Source organism: Calidris pugnax, unplaced genomic scaffold (genome assembly GCF_001431845.1).
Source record: "Calidris pugnax isolate Ruff unplaced genomic scaffold, ASM143184v1 scaffold17, whole genome shotgun sequence".
Classification (NCBI taxonomy): Eukaryota; Metazoa; Chordata; class Aves; order Charadriiformes; family Scolopacidae; genus Calidris; species Calidris pugnax.
Genome location: NW_015090794.1, coordinates 1,257,770 through 1,274,632, shown reverse-complemented (window position 1 = coordinate 1,274,632; position 16,863 = coordinate 1,257,770). Strand labels below are relative to the sequence as shown.

The following is a 16,863-nucleotide window of genomic DNA, read 5'->3' as shown; positions in this document are numbered from 1 at the left end:
TCCTTAGCCTAAAATATTTTTTGTGTGATTATGCATGATGCAATAGATCTCTCCACATACTCCAGCTTTTTTGTATGAGTGTTTTCTTGTTCTCATTCATAAATGTCTGGCTTTCTAAACTATGCCGCTGGCAGATATTAGCATAAATATCAATTTATTCACCACTTTCTTTTTAAATATTAACATATTTGGCACTTTTTTTTTTCCTTTCTTTTTTTTTTTTTTCCTTTTTCTTTTTTTTTACCCTTAACTTAAGTAAAGAGCAAATATACACCTATAAGCAGAGTTCAGATCCACTTTACTGAGAGCCTGGAAGTCCGCACATTAAATTAATTCCCAGTGGCGTATCCAGACACCGGAAGAGCTCCCAGCTCCAAAGGCTTGGCGTTCCTGAAAGATCTGCAGCTCTGGCTAACCTCGTTAGCCAGCTCGAAGCAAAGACTCCTTCGAGCCTCATTTGTCTCAGCCAACACTCCCCCAACAGACTCTGCAGCCCAGCAGTTCTCTGCCAAGCAGAGCCTCGCACGCAGGACCCCGGCTCTGGGAGCATCAGAGCTGGCAACCTGGGCAACAAAACCTGAGTCCTGGCGATCTCAACCCACATCAGGCTGTAACAAGGAAAATATAAGCGCTGAGCTTATATTTTCTTATTACTCAAGAGGACAGACCACTGATTCCAGCTACTGAGAAACAGCTTCCAGAGGAGAGCTGGGAGGAACTTCAGTGACAGAGAAACTAGCTGTGCAATAAGAAAGTGCATTTAAAGGTAGCTTAAAACCAGATTAAAGATCAAATCGCCACTCGACAGGAGGGAGAATCAAGCTCCAGCAGCCACGCTCCTTGGGCTGGGTGGGTTTAACATTCAGGCTCTCTCTTGCGAGTCCGAGGGGCAGGAGAGAAGCGTGCATTCCCGTGCTCCGACAGGGACACAGTTCTCCTGGCAGGCCATGCTCTCCTGCCCGGTTTGCTTCCGTGCAGTATTAGTTCTGGACAGTTGTCATCGGAATTCGTAGATAGGAGCACTGTGCTCAGGAACGTGAGTTAAATTCAATGACTGATACCTGGGAGAGAGGGAAAAGACAGATGAGAGGATTGTCTAGAGCGACAGAACTCCTCCTTACAGCCTCAGAGGTGTTCAGGCATCCCCAACACCCACTCACCAGCGGTGCCAAAACCCCACGAGGACTTGGCATCGTTCCTCGTTTCCATTCCTGTGCCTTTGAGCTACCTGCAGCCAAGGCTGCGTTCGAGGTGGGCTGACTGTGGTTTTTGGACACCTTTTGAAGTTCAACAACTTTCATGTTCAAAACGGTGTTTGCTACAACTGCAAATTACAGCCAGGTCTTTCAAAGCTTAGCTTGAGGGGATTTGTCTGAAGGCATCCCAGGTACCTTCCCTCCCTGAGAGCTTCCAGCCACCCTACAGATTCACTCGCTCCATGTGACAAATATCCAAGGCTCTCAGAGAGAACAGAGCTCTCCACAGCTACTTATCACATAGCTTTAACAAGAAACCAACCAATTAACATTGTTCCCTGTGTCTTACAGCAACACCCCGAGGACCATGGACTACAAAGCACTGGCCTAACAAGATTTCTGCATGAAGGCAGCAACAGCCAAGCTGTTATATGTGAGAAAACACTGAGCTCCTTCTCAAAGGCCCCTCTGACATCCTCCGAAGGGCCAAGGCATGGAGAAGCTCAAAGCTCAGATCACTGATCAGAGCACAACCCTGCAGAAGAGGCCAGGCTGCCTTACACTTGCCTGTCCCCACGGGAAGACAGGAGCAGGACAAGCCCTGTGAGTGTCTGGACTAGAGACCAGGCTTCTGGAGAGACACTTTCAGTGACCCACAGCTGGCATGTGCCTCCCAGAGTACCAGACCATTGCTCCACAGGACCACAGCACGTCTCCACACCTCGTATCCCTCCCCATGCCAACGTTTCCAGCCCGATTATCCCTAGCCATGCAAAAAGGACAGCACATGTGCCTCCCAGAGTACCAGACCATTGCTTCACAGGGCCATAGCATGTCTCCACACCTCCTATCTCTCCCCGTGCCAACATTCCCAGCCTGATTATCCCTAGCCATGCAAAAAGGGCAGCATTTTTTTACCACACAAATGGGCTGTGCTAGCCTGGCTCTGTGCTAGCTCCACAGGACCACAGCACGTCTCCACACCTCGTATCCCTCCCCATGCCAACGTTTCCAGCCCGATTATCCCTAGCCATGCAAAAAGGACAGCATTTTTTACCACACAAATGGGCTGTGCTAGCCCAAGAGTGGCACACACACCCTCCCTTCTGCCTCAAGGTCCAGCCACCGCACTGAACCTCCTTCCCAGCCCAGAGAAGCACCATCTGGACACTCCCAAGGCTGCAGACAAGCAGAAGAAGAGTCACCGCTTGGTTTGAGGAGCCACCCTTCAGTCCGCAGGAGGAAGGAAGCTTCCTTACCATTCTGAACTCCTATGGTAGTAATAGCCCTCTATAGATGCTGCTGACTTCTGGAAGCAGATGTAATAGAAACCAGCAAAGGAAGCACCGCTGATGTCTTTGATAGTGTGATCTGGGACTAGGAACTGTTCCTGCACAGAAAACACAGACCGTATTTTAAAATGCCAGTCAAATACCACTCCCCTGCCCCAATCTGCCCTCCCAAATTGAATACTGGCACCCATTAACATGAAGGGATTCCTGCCTGAGCATTCACTGTACTCGCAGCAGCCCAGACCACAGAGACCAGTGTGTTCTTTCACCACCTGCCACTGTAGGCATCTTACAGGGAAGCAGGCAACTGAGAACAGAACCAGTTTTATAGAGCGCGTAAGGTCAGTTCCAGTTCAACACCTGCCCGCTGCAAATCAGAAGCCCAATTGCAAACTCAGGAATCAGAGCTGCCAGGTGTAGAAGAGAAGGCTCCAAGGAGTCCTTATTGCAGCCTTTCAGTGCTTACAGGGGCTTATAAGGAAGATGGAGAGAGACTTTACCAGGGCCTGTAGCAATAGGACAAGGAGTAATAGTTTTAAACTAAAAGAAGGTAGCTTTAAATTAAATATAAGGAAGAAGTTCAAGATGGAGAGAGACTTTACCAGGGCCTGTAGCAATAGGACAAGGAGTAATAGTTTTAAACTAAAAGAAGGTAGCTTTAAATTAAATATAAGGAAGAAGTTCATTACTGTGAGGGTGGTGATACACTGGAACAGGTTCCCAAAGAAGTTGTGGATACCCCATCCCTGGAAGCGTTCAAGGTCAGGTTGGTTGGGGCTTTAAGCAACTGGAAGATGTCCCTATTCGTGGCAGGGGAGGGGACATGATCTTTAAAGTTCCCTTCTAACCCAAACCTTTATGTGATTCTATGATTTCCTCCATCACAACTGCACAAAGCTTGTGTAAAGAGGGAGGAATCAATCCAGCTGAAGAGCAGAGAGGCCCCACAGAGGGATCAGAGACACCAATTCTCTCATCCTCTGGAGCATCACCAAGCAAGATTTTCCTGTTGTTTTTAGCCACGACTGCGGCCCTTAAGGACGTAATTAGTTGGCTAGACAGGAGTCACACTAGAATTTGCAAGTACAGTGGGTTACAAGGTTGGTAGGGTCAGATCTTTCATTAAACCAGCATAGCTGAAAAAAGTTTCAGGCACCACAAGCCTCTGTCAGTCGCTTATAAGCAGCTCATCAGAGAAGGAGACATGCAGAGTTTACCTTCCATCTCATGAAGACGTAGTCCCCATTTTTCAGATCCTCATAATCAAAGTCATCAGAGTTAAATGTTTTTGCATACTGGTAAAAAGCCTGGAACTTCCCCTGAAACAAAAAAAAGAAAAAAAACGGGATGCTTATTCCAGGAGTAGAGGTCACTAGCACCAGCTGCTATGTAAGAGGGAAAAACCGCTAGGGAACAGGACCTCCTCACCCAAGGGGCTGCTCTTCCCTTGGAGCAGTTGCTTAATGCAACACCCCAGGACTAACACAGGGGCTTGCCAGACAACCACAGCCTGGCTGGAGAAGCTCCTACACTTCCGGAAGAAGATATTTGACAGACAACATAATAAACACCAAAGTCTGGCAAACAGCAGCAAAGGTCAAGGCGGCGAGGCAATCAGCTGGCTGCTGTGGCCCTGATCCAGAGCACAGGGCAGGCACACCCTGCCCCGAGCAGAGGGCTGAGGTGGCTGGTAGCGTGACTGAGACACGGGTACCAACTGCCCTGCCTGTGCCAGAGGGGCATCTCTCCCCTCCTCCACTCTGTTTTGTGATAAACCTTCAAATCAAGGAGTGTGAAGAGATGGGGATTGCCCCTGCTCCCGTCCAACCCCAGGGCCGGCAAGTGGAAAGCAAGACACCCCCTCCCTTCTCCTGGATCACAGCCAACAGCCTGAAGGGACCTCTAGTTCCAAAGGTCCCAGTGGAGAGGAGGAAGAACACGCAAAAAGGAGAGCTTTCCAGGCCCTTCTGACAGCTCTCACACAGACACCCTCTGCACCTCATCTCCAAACCAGCCAGGACTGCCTCTGCCCCTCTGATTTATTTACCCAGTGTTTACGATCCACATCTTCGTCAGCATCCCACTTGCGCGTTAAGAAAGGGTGCTTTTTACTGATTATTTCCCCTTCAAAGAAAGTAGTGAGGGTTGGGTACTCCTAGGAGAGAAGAGAGACAAAACGAGAGGTCAGAACTTAGAAACTCAAATTGAGATAGAGGTGCACGTTCTGTTTTGTGATAAACCTTCAAATCAAGGAGTGTGAAGAGATGGGGATTGCCCCTGCTCCCGTCCAACCCCAGGGCCGGCAAGTGGAAAGCAAGACACCCCCTCCCTTCTCCTGGATCACAGCCAACAGCCTGAAGGGACCTCTAGTTCCAAAGGTCCCAGTGGAGAGGAGGAAGAACACGCAAAAAGGAGAGCTTTCCAGGCCCTTCTGACAGCTCTCCCACAGACACCCTCTGCACCTCATCTCCAAACCAGCCAGGACTGCCTCTGCCCCTCTGATTTACTTACCCAGTGTTTACGATCCACATCTTCGTCAGCATCCCACTTGCGCGTTAAGAAAGGGTGCTTTTTACTGATTATTTCCCCTTCAAAGAAAGTAGTGAGGGTTGGGTACTCCTAGGAGAGAAGAGAGACAAACAAGAGGTCAGAACTTAGAAACTCAAACAGAGACAGAGGTGCACACGCTCAGCAAAAAGCAGCATCTTGCTGCAAAAGCTCCAGATAATCCGAGGTCGGTGCTCCCGAACCTCCAAACAGCACATGGACTCGTCCTGCCCCACAGCTCTTAAGCCTGACTTGGACACCCAAGTCTTCTCCCTCTTATTCCAGCCTCTCCGTTCAGTTCATGAAATCAGAAGGAGCTGTGTCAGAGTTGGGCTGTGGGGAATCTCCCAGCTGGACAATCACAAGTGACTGGTTACAGCCAGCACCACTCCCCAGCAGACACCCAGGGCTACAAAGCCCAAGGGTTGGATAAAGCCACCCCAGCAGGGAGAAGGTGCTCCCCTTCAGCTTTGGATTGGCACCTAATTAGGAAAACACAGCCAGGGAATAAGGGCAAAGAAGCTTCTCCAAGCCTTCCCGTGTAACGACAGACACGTGGTGCACCGCAGCTGAAAGAAGCATCACCCCTGGGAGACAGTTCTCACCAACTGTCCAACACCGTGAGCAGATCTTAGAGGACAGACAGGGAAGGAAGCATGTAAATATCTGACTGTTTGGGTTTATTTGGTTTCAGCGACGCTGCACCACTGGTAGAGCACCTAAAGCTGACTGCAGGGTCAGATTCGTTTCTGCTCAGACCTTACGGGATGCCAGAGAAGTTTCCCTTGTTTGGGACTCTCATCAAGGCATATCATATTTGCTTGACATGCCAAGAACAACAGACTGAAGCAATTAAACTACTCCATGGTCAAACTTATTGCACGCTCAGTCCTTCCACTTGCTATTTCTGGTAGCAGCTTCTCCCACTCCACCAGGAAAAAGAAAACCTTTTACACAGCACCTTTTCTTGTTGTTTTGCAATTAACACTCACCTCTGTAAGGCCTTTAATCTTCAAGTATCCACAGAGATAGGAGTTTTCCATATCCACATGCTAGAAAAGAGTGCAAAGTCCAACCATAAGCATACGCATGAAGGCATCCAGTTGATCCAAAGCAGCTTCTAACCCCTCCAAGGATAATTTCAGCTTCAGCTGGTACAGACTTTCCATCTTACTGCCCAACACTCACACTGGCAGCCCTTCCCCACAGCTGGGAACCATTTGGAAAGATCATTTACAGGTGCCCAGCTCACCCTTGACAGCCCCCACATCCCAGGTCTGACAACACCCTGTGTGGTTCCAGCTCCATCACACTGAGGCAGCAGCCTCTGCTCAGAGGTCTCTGCTGGGAAACAAACCCCCCCTCCTCTCCTCCCAGAAGGAAGCAGACTCACAGTTTTCTCCAAGTGAGAGCACCACTGGCAGAATCACCCACACACCCAGCCCCCACATCTCCCAGTCGACCGCTACCAGCGAACTGGCTCTCAGGTGAGAGAAGAGTAAAAACCATCTATTTACTGGAGATAATTCAAGGCTAGAGGAAGAAAGCACAGCCCTGAGCTTTGCTGTCTGGTTATTTAACAGGCTTGACCCACACCTCTCTAAGACACTACCTGCACTCTCTGCCGAGTACCCGGCCTGGCACATGCCAAAGCCTGCTCAGAAGCCAAATGATGTCGTGTGTCTTTTGAAGGAGGCCCTTCACCCAGCTGTAACGTTTTTGGGCCACCCTTCTTTTGAATTATGGGGCTGCATCTTGGTGCTTCTGCTAGGCAGGGGGGCTGCGCCTCTTCCAAGCACCTTTTAAAGCCAGAGGATTTTCCAAGCTTTTCCCCCCGACATCTCCAGCTCCGTTTTCAAAGCTGGGAGCGAGCTATTTGGGGAAGCGCAACCATCAACCGTGGAGAAAGATGGATCTTCCCCACCTGCAATCAAAGAAAAGCGACGCTTCTCTGCGCTCAAGCACGGGGAGAGCAGGCAGCCACCTCTTCTCAGCTGACACGCGCAAAACAGCAGCATTTTTAGCACAAAGCCATAGCCAGCCCCTGCGAGAAGGCAGCGTGCAGTGAAGCTGATCAGCCATAGGATGTCCCCACCACAGCAAACCACGCCAGGTAGGCTTGTGCTGCTGACAAGGGGAGGACTGTACGTGAAAACAGACGGTGGGTTCAAACACCACCCCATCTGCTGACCCTGGGGCTCTGACACTACTGCACAACGCCAGCACACACGTCAAGCTTCATCACAGCGCCGGCTACACGCTCAACTGCAGTCCCCCAGATCCCGTGCCACCAAACTGGGAACAAAGCTGTGACTCGCAGGGTGCTCTATAGGAAAGCGTGTATCAGATGTCTGCCTTGCCCGCGTACTAATGACTCCACACCTCGCCAGCTTCTGCCCCAAGCAATCATGCCAATCCCCAGGACTAAAAATAAAGCACGCAGGGTGACAATGACTACAGGGAGGAATAGTGGCCTGATTCCCCAGCACAGCTGGGCACTACAGCTGTCTGGCTGCATTCCTGCCACAGACAAACAACTGCACTTTCGCCCCAGGCTCCCTGCTCAGTCTGGGGGAGCCTCTGACACCCCAGGGACAGGGAACCCTGGGTTCAGCCAGGCCACGCTCTGCCAGCCAGGGACTGGGACTTGGATCCCTGCTGATTTCCAGCCAGGCCTGAAATACAGGCTGTCCCACTGGTAGGGCCTTCCCGGGAGAACACCCACTCTAAGCCAGGCTCTTACCCTTCTACCCTGTGGCACAGAAGGTGCACGGCCACCTCAGAGGGTAAATGGATTGGAGAAGGGTTTCCAGGTTATGAACTTTACCAGCCTGAAAGGATTGGGGCAAGGAGATGGGAAGGAAAGGATTGTGTGCAGTGGGTTCTCCTCAGGGTTTGAGGCAAAGAGAGTAAGGAGGTGGTGGCCCTGGGCCTGAGGGAGAGGGGTCTCTCCTGGGGCCTGTGAGGAACAGGACAGGGTCCTTTCCCTGAAAGGAAAGCACACAGGGACAGAGATCTCTCCAGAGCCTGAGGACTCACAGCCATTACCAGGCTTGATGGAAGCAGGGGAATCACAGGGAGGCACCGCCAGGGGAAGCAGGGGCAAGGAGGACCAGGCCTGAGGGGAAGGATCCCTCCGAGGCCTCTACCACTCTGGTCCCACCTCACTGAGGCTGAGGGAAACAAGGATGCTGAGACTAAGGGAAAAGGGTCTCCCCCACCACAACCACAGGCCTTACTGGGGCTCAGGAAACAGGACACGCAACAAGTTTTGGGTTCTGAGGGAACCGGGGGAGGGCTGACACCGACCCGAGCCGGAGAGGGCCGGCAACCGAGGCCTGAGGGGAAGGGCGGCAGGGAGGCTGGCAGCAGTCGGCAACGGAGTGAGGAGAAATGGCGGCCTGAGGGGATCGGTGGGGCGGGAACAGCGACCGCGGCCTGAGGGGAGCGGGGCCCGGAGAGGGAGTAGGCGGCCGCCGGCGAACCCCTTACCTGCATGACGACCTCCACCTCGTAGGCATTGCCCTTGCTGCGCTGCTGCCCGCGGAATTTGGCGCCGCTGTAGAGCAGCGAGGTGGCCACGCCGGGCTGCGCCGTGTTGATGGGGGGCGGCGGCACCAAGCTACTGGCGGCCGCTCCGGAGGCCGGCGAAGAGGCCGAGCCCGCCGCTCCGCCCGCGCGGCACCGCTCGCTCCGCACCGGCATCTCAGGAGGGTCCCCGGGCGCCAGCGTGGACCGGGGGCCGAGCGCGGCCGGGGGCGCCGCCCGCTCCGCTCCGTTCCCTCACGCCGAGGCCGCCGCCACCGCCGCCTGGCTCAGGGGCCTCCCGGCAGCGCCTCCGCGCGCTCCCATTGGCCCTCGCGTGCGCTGCGGGAGGGGCGGTGCCGCCCACCGATTGGCCGCGGCTGCGAGGGACGCGCTTCCTCCCGGCAGGCGCGGCCGCGGGTACTGCTGGGAAATGTAGTTTTTTCCCGACTATCCGCGGCGGGACGGGGCGGGCGAAGGGACAAAACGCGCTCGCGGCGCGGATTGGCTGCTGCCCCGGCAACATGGCGGCGCCCGCGGAGCCGCGCTGAGGCGGGAGGGTGGCGGTGGTTCCTCTTCGTCCTTCGTCGCGATGTGGCGCGGCTGTCGCCAGCTCTTGTGGGGTCGCTCCCCGCTCGCCCGTTTCCCCCGTCCGCCTCCCGCTGCTGCCGGGAGAGGCCCGGTGGGGTCGGGCGGGGGTCGGGCTTACGCCCCGCCGGCAGGTGAGGGAACGCGGGGCCGCCCGAGGGTCTCTCCAGCCCCCTTCGGGGAGTGGGGGGCCTTCCCTGGCCCGGTGAGGCCGGTCCCGCCGGGGGAACTCCCCCCCGCTTCGGTGACACCCCTCAAGGTCACCCCGGGACAGGGGAGGGCTGGGCTCGGGGCGGGTGGAGACACGGGAAAGTGTCAAACCGCCCCCTGCGGTGGGGCCGGGAGCGGTGGCAGCAACAGCCCCGCCGGGCCCGGCCACCCCAAGGGCTTGTAGTATCTCCAGCGACGTGGCCCAGGTGCTGGGCCTCCCCCAGTACCCGTCTCCTGGCGTTAGTGGGGGCTCGGAGGGGGGGGATTCTCTGGCGGCATGGCCAGATCCCCAGTGCACCATTTTGTGTTTGTGTTTTGGTGGTTGTTCCAGGTTTTGGGGGGATAGGGGTACGAAGATGATGAGGGGCCTGGAGCATCTCCCTTACGAGGAAGGGCTGAGGGACTTGGGTCTTTTTAGTCTGGAGAAGAGAAGGCTGAGGGGGGATCTGATCAATGCTTATAAATACTTAAAGGGTGGGTCTCAAGAAGATGAGGCCAGTCTTTTTTCAGTGGTGCCCAGGGCCAGGACAAGAGGAAATGAGCACAAACTTGAATATAAGAAGTTCCATCTAAACATGTGGAGGAACTTCTTCACTTTGAGGGTGGCAGAGCCCTGGAACAGGCTTCCCAGAGAGGTGGTGGAGTCTCCTTCTCTGGAGACATTCAAACCCCACCTGGACAAGTTCCTGTGGGAGCTGCTCTGGGTGGACCTGCTTTGGCAGGGGGGTTGGATTAGATATCTCCAGAGGTTCCTTCCAACCCCATGTGATTCTGTGACCCAGCTGGGGTGGTTCAGGCACATTCCAGGCCATGTATGCCCTCCATAGGTTTTGCTGGAAACATGTGGGTTTGAGGACAGTAAAATTAGTCTTCTGTCTGAGGTGAGGCTGTAGAGTCTTGGTGACTTGTTGCAGGGTGTCAGAGCCCACTGATGTGACTCAGGGCTCCTCTGGGGTACACACGTGTTAATCCTTTCAGAACTGTGCCTTGACAGGGTGTTTGGGGTTTTTTTGAGGTCACTGAACCTGAGCAAATCCTGTTCCATTTCCCCAGTGGGAATGTGCTTTCTTTTTTTTTTAGCTTAGAATAACAGACCTGCAGGCCAGCCCGCTCACTTCATACCTCTCGAGGTAGATTTATGAGTTTGGGGTTTACGATCTGGTCGCTGGCATCAGGAGAACGGTTTGTGTGAGAGATACAAGCTTTTGCAACGTGTGTAATCTGGCTCTCGGGTGCTGGGATTGCGTGATACCGTGCTGATTTCACAGGAGGCTGTTTTTAAAACAGAGACCTGCAGTTCCCTCAGGCTCCCCTTGCTGGTGGAGCCGGCGTACTCCCCACCCGGAGCGGGGTGTGTGGGCTGGAGGCAGCTGCGGGAGGTGGTTCCTCTGCTGGTGACTCAGTGTCATGCTGTGGTGTGTCGCTGACACCATCCAGCTGTTACTGCATGTGCCTGCAATAAACCTGCCCCCGTGGGTGGTCGTGGTGGAGGGAACAGTGTCCTTCCCTTCATCCCTCGAGCCTCCCAGCAGTTGTGGCTCTTCCAGCGGGTTCATCGGCTGCAGGTCAAAGGAAATGATGAGGGAGAGCGTGTGGGCTGGCACCGGGTGGGTTTGTCATCATCGGGCATGGAAAGAGATGTTGCTGTAGCCTGTCCTGCCTCTAACCCAGCTCTGCTGGGTTTCTGATCACTCTGAGGCAGAACATGCAGGAAGAGAGAGTTAGCCAGGGTGGTTCAGGGATTAATTTGTCAAATGTGGTTGCAGTTGGAGAAGCTTGAAATATTGAGTCCACAGTGAAACTCTAGGAGTGCTGGGACAGATCTGCTTGGAAACTGCCCCTTGCCAGACTCTAGAAACTCGGTGCCGGCCAGTTTGAAGGGAGCTGAGAGCCCAGCCTGGCAGAAGTGAAGCTGGTCCCATTCACTTGCTGACTGGTTTTCACCAGTTTCATGGTGCTTCCCCAGTTGAGTGGATCTTGCTGAAATGGTGTAGCACTTGGAAGCTGTGGATGAATGGGCTGGATGTTTTGTGGCCAGGCCACCTCGATAGCACTGAGGGCTCCATCTGTTCTGGGCTGGGATGGGGAGCAGGGGAGGGGACTGAATCTCCTCTAACTGTCCTCTGAATGGCTCTGTTTTTGCCTCCAGAGAGGAAGCGGTTTTACCAGAATGTGAGCATCTCTCAAGGAGAAGGTGAGTACGGCCACAGGGACAGCACGGAGGGGCTGTTCCCTGGGAGGGGGGTTATCAGCCCATGCTGCTCCAGCGAGAGCACGGCACACCTGCAGCACAGACTGTGCAAGTCGGGTATTTGTCACCAGCCTGCTGTGCCCTTTCCTCATCAATAGCAAAGCTGTGTGGCAGGAAACAGCTTCCAAGACTGTTGTGGGTAAAAAAAATGTTGAAGTGATGGTGGGAAACTTGAGTATCCCTGGTCCCGTGCTCCCATCAGCTCTGGCTCTGAATCTGCTCCCACTGTGGGGTTGTCTGTTGTTCCTTAGTGCCTGCTCCTCTTTGATTCCCCAGGATTTATACTCTGATTCCCCAGGCGGCTTTGAAATAAACCTGGACCACCGAAAGCTGAAAACGCCCCAGGCCAAGCTCTTCACTGTCCCCAGCGAGGCCTTGGCCATTGCAGTGGCAACGGAGTGGGACTCCCAGAAGGACACCATCAAGTTCTACACTATGCACCTGGTGAGCACGGCAGGTTGGGATGCTGAGACCTCGGCAGGGTAGAACGCAGTGTGCTGGGAGCGGTCAGGTCAAGGAAATCAGGATTAAAGATAGGGAATTGAAATGATGAGGACTAAAGATGGTTTTGCCAAGCTTTGAATAATAACGGTTTAAACTGTCTTTATCCCACAGACCACGCTGTGCAACACGGCCCTGGACAATCCCACGCAGCGAAACAAAACGCAGCTGATCCGTGCGGCCGTGAAGTTCCTGGAGACTGACACCATCTGGTACGAGATGGGGACCCCGCTGGCACAGAGGCGAGGTTGTTTTGTCACCATGTGGTTTTTGGAAAGGTGGCTGGGGAGGAGTGAGGGAAAATGTGTACCGTAGCCCAGTCATGGCAGGGCTCTGATCTCTCCTGGTTTTGACCTAAGGGTTTGAATTCATTTAGGCCAGACTTATATCTGCAAACTTCCTCAAAAAACCAAAAAGCTCTGAATTTGTGGAAGAGCTGGGGGACTGTTCCCAACCGCTGCCTGGGTGGACAGTAGGCCCTTGTTCCCTTTGCTGTGGGCTCGGGGGGGAAAGGTTCCTTCCCAGAGGTGTGCCCCAGTCTGGCAGCCTGGGAGTGCACATCCAGTGTGGTTTTGTTCTGCAACGTCCCAGCTATCGTGTGGAGGAGCCACCTGCCTTGGCAGAGCTGCAGAAGAATGAATGGGATCCTGTTGTCGCCTGGGCTGAGAAAAGGTAAGAGGTTAAAGATGTTTCTGTCTGCTTTTGCCCTGCCCTGCTGAGACCAGGAGCTCTAGTGCTGCAAGGTCCACAAGCCCTGTGCTTGTCTAAGGAGCCGGGTGATCGTTCCAGGTACAACGTGGCAATTGGCTCCTCGACCAGCATCCTGGGGCCAAATATCCCAGCCAGCACCAAGGAGACCTTCGTCAGCCACCTGGCATCCTACAACATGTGGGCCCTGCAAGGTGAGAGAGGCTGCACCAGCGGAGGAGGCGGTTCCTCTCCACAGGGGAGAAAAGTGACTGTCATGTTTTTCCTCTCCCACTGATATGCTGAGATAATCAGGGTGTTTTATGTTTTAAAACTCCAAGCCAGTCCCTTGGCTGTATTTGCTAGGCACAGGGACTCTCCCCTTAGTGCCACTGGTGTTCAGGGTCTGGCTTTGCTGGCCTACGAGTTGTCTGCTCTACCCTGGCACAAATAACTTCTTTAATAACTTCAGACTTTCTAGTGGTCTAGTGCCCAGCTTTGTTACCAGGAAAAGGAATGGTATTTATTACTCCAAGTGCCATGGCTCTGTGCATTGCCCTCACACTTTCACCCTCATAGCCCACTTGATCTTACGTGATAGTGCTGAATGATGCTTAAGAAATTAAGTAATGTTTGCTTTGCTCAACTCCTCAAATGCAACATTCAAATAAGCAACAGTGAAACCCACAGATGACACTAGCTGAGCAGCTAAGGAAGGGTATTGGGGACAGGACTCCTGGGACAGGACTTGCAAAGCCTTCCTGTTACCCTGTAAAGATATTATTTGATGAATAATTTATTATATGGAAGGGAAAGGCATGTGCCTCCCCTGGGGAAGGGGAGGCTCTGGCCAATCAGTCAACTTTACACCTGAAACTCCAGGTTTGGCATAGACTGGTAGCGCAGCCTGACTTCAGTTCCTTCCTTAGACCCTGTCCCTACGCAGTCACCTCCTTTTCCTGTCAGCTTGAGCTGGTCCACGAGTGCTCAGCAGCTCAGAGCTTTGAACCCTTCTTTCCTCCTCCTCCTGGCGATGCGTGTCTGTGGGGTTTGCTCCGGTCCCTCAGCCATCAGGCACTGGCTTTCCTCCCCTGCAGAGGGGTGTCTCTCCAGCCAGTAGCTGGTGGTGTGGCAGGAGAGAGCTCTGCTGTTTTAGCAGCCAAGCCCAGCAGCTGTGTCCTTTGCCGACACTGTTCTCCTGGGGCACAGCACAGCACACACATTTGCACAGCGTTTTTCTACGCGTGATTATAGATGTGGGCAGCTCTTTTATCACCCACCAGTATACAAGTCCTTCTCACCCTGGACTTTTCAGCTGAGCTCCAGAATACTTGGGCGTGGATGGATATCCCTTCCCTTTGCACAGGGCAGGTTTGTGGCAGAATAATGGGAGGCAGTTTCAAAGGCACTTTGTCACTGCGGTGACAGCGGCCAGAACAGCGCTTTGTCTCTGCCCTTAACTGCAGATCTCATGCTCAAGTGCCCAGATGCAAGTGGGAGGTATTGCTGTCCCTGAGGAGGTACCACACCCCGACTGTCTCTTCAGAGCAAGCGAAGATGCTGCTGCAACGCTGCAGAAAGCAACTGTGAATCTTGTTTGTTTTGGGTTATTCTCTTCCAGGTATAGAATATGTAATCACCCAGCTGAAATCTCTGATTCTGTCCATGGGACTGATTGACAGGCACATTACAGTAGAGAAAGCTGTGCTTCTCTCTCGCCTGGAGGAAGAATACCAGGTAAATGATGTTGCGGAACAGCCCTATAATTCAAGTAGCAATAATCTCAGCGTGACAAATGCATCTCCCACCACAAATAACTGGCAAGGGAAGTGCCTGCTATTGCAGGAGAGGTTCCACTCCACCAGTCGCCCCGTTTGAGAGTTTGGAGGGCACTGCTGTAGAGCAACATCATGGGCACAACAGCCCAGAGTGCTCCCGGAGCTGCCAGTTCTCTTTTTCCAGAGCCCAGATGGCTGATTTTTTCCCTCTAATCTGAAGTGTAAAGTCGTGGCTGGCTTCTCTTGCTGTGGGTTATCCAGCCTGGAGGTCTTGGTAGACACCAAGATAATAACTTGCTTGCTGGAAACTGGCCTGGCGTGAAGCTCTCCCTGACCCAAAAGTGGCTGAACTTGATGGGAATCTTTCCATCCTCCCTTTAAGGGGCTTTGCCTCAGGTGCCAGTACAGATGAAGCGTGTCCTCCATACTCATCTGGAGATCTCCCCACCCCCCTAGGCGGTGATTGGCACAGCTCCTGGGGGGGTTACCCGTGTTTCACAAACATGAAAAGGGAGGCTGAGAGTTGCTGAGCAGCTCTATGTGTAATCCAGTTCTGAACTGACTCGCGTTCCTCCTCTCCTCCAGATTCAGCGGTGGGGCAACGTGGAGTGGGCCCATGACTATGACCTGTGCGAGCTGCGTGCTCGCGCGGCGGCTGGGACTCTCTTTGTTCACCTCTGTTCGGAGAGCTCGACCGTAAAACACAAGCTGTTGCAGGACTGAGGCTGCTGGGCTGGGCACAGGAGGAGAATGTCCAGCTGTGAACTGCTAGTGTGACCCAGGGGACGGTAACCACCCTCCTGTCACCACGGCATGACCCAGGGGATGGTAACCACCCTCCTGTCACCACACCTTCCCTGGGATCAGCCTGGTGCTGAGGAGCTGTGGCTTTGTGGGCATCTCCTCGCTTGGACTGCCTGCTGCAGTGCAGCGCCAGCAGTTTTGAGCCCAGAAGGAGGAAAGGTCAAGGTGAGCTTCCTCTGCATCCCCGAGACAGCAGCTCTGTCCATTCCCGGTGTCTGGAGCTCATCAGAGGAGCTCCCATGAAAGAAACAGCTTCCTGGGCAGGGTGCGGCACAGACATACCCAGCATATGCCACATGTCTTCATAGCTGCCAGCTCCTGACACACACTTGTTATGGAAATCTGAAAACAGACTCCATTGCATCTGTTCTTCATCCCTCAGTGTGCCTGTATGTAACACCAGGGTCTCTCCGTTTGATTAAAGGCACGCCCCTGCGAGATACTGAAAGCCAATGCTGCTGACTATTTCTTTGTTTTAATCATCAAACTGTGGTGTTGGTCCTGAGCTGCCAGGCTCCAGGCAAGTGCTGGGATGGCTGCAGGCAGGGAAAAAAAATGGGAGCAGAGCTGAGTAGACACTAAACTACCAAACAGATCTGCTCCCCACGCATCTCTGTGTGAGCCTCTCTGTGCTCGGTGCCCTGTCCTTGCAGCCAAGGAGTAGCAGGGAGCTGACTGTGCGGTCCTGGAGCGAGAAGCAGGGGGGGAACCTGGGCTTCTGCCATCTTCAGAAGCACAGGGTACTACAAGCTAAATCTGTATGTGACAGGCAGCACCTGCCACAGGGCTTTCGGAGAGACCTGGCCTCTCCCCAGCGTGCGTATTGCAGCCACCCTCTCATTTAACCTTCCCACCTTTCTCCTTGCTGCTTGCCCGGAGCAGCACCGCCCCAACCGGCATCGTTCCTCAGAAGCTGCCCACAAGTGAGCAGAGCAGCTGCTGTCACTGAGCAAGGAGGGGAATTAATGACTCCTCGCTTGGCTGTTGTGAGCGGCGGTGTGTGAGCTCCTCTGGAACCATTGATTTCCCTTCCTGCTAGCTGGGGGCTGCTCTGCTCAACGCTGCAGAAAGCTGCTTTTTGCAAGAGGTGGTGAGAAGATGAGGCTCCCAGGCACGCAGAGCCCCCGCCAGCCTGGTGGTTGCTGAGCTGGAAAGCTGCTGTTATCTCGGGGGTGGTTTGATGGAGAGCAGCCCTCTCCCGGGCTGCTGCCGGGTGGCTCACAGGTTCCTACCCCCGTGCTTGCAGGTACTAAAGCTTTCAGGCATGATATGCTATGATGGTTTGGTTCAATCAGCTCACAGCTGATCCATAACCCCTTGTGGCCAGGTTTGAGCTCTGTGCCAACGTGATGGAAGAGACAGAGCTTCATATGCTTTTTCCGGAGTCAATAAGTATCTTTTATTTGCAGTTTATGGTGAGGTGAAAGTGTGCCTTTGGCCTGAAATGTCCCAGGCAGCTCAGGCACAGAGAGGCAGCCATCTCT

General features: G+C 53.7%; 2 protein-coding genes across 2 annotated transcripts; one reads left to right on the top strand and one right to left on the bottom strand.

The window, feature by feature from the left end:
* Positions 1-195: 195 nt before the first annotated feature.
* On the bottom strand, positions 196-8,879 carry GID4 (GID complex subunit 4 homolog). The gene is made up of 6 exons (XM_014936237.1): positions 8,528-8,879; positions 6,028-6,087; positions 5,000-5,107; positions 3,706-3,807; positions 2,456-2,586; positions 196-1,061 (listed from the first exon to the last, which is right to left on the bottom strand). Exons 1-6 carry the CDS (start codon positions 8,738-8,740, stop codon positions 998-1,000), a joined length of 678 nt encoding a protein of 225 aa, XP_014791723.1. The 5' UTR covers positions 8,741-8,879; the 3' UTR covers positions 196-997.
* A 200-nt stretch (positions 8,880-9,079) lies between these two features.
* Positions 9,080-15,832, top strand: ATPAF2 (ATP synthase mitochondrial F1 complex assembly factor 2). The gene is made up of 8 exons (XM_014936235.1): positions 9,080-9,282; positions 11,508-11,552; positions 11,908-12,053; positions 12,225-12,322; positions 12,702-12,782; positions 12,900-13,012; positions 14,419-14,534; positions 15,161-15,832. Exons 1-8 carry the CDS (start codon positions 9,153-9,155, stop codon positions 15,296-15,298), a joined length of 867 nt encoding a protein of 288 aa, XP_014791721.1. The 5' UTR covers positions 9,080-9,152; the 3' UTR covers positions 15,299-15,832.
* The last annotated feature ends 1,031 nt before the right edge of the window (positions 15,833-16,863 follow it).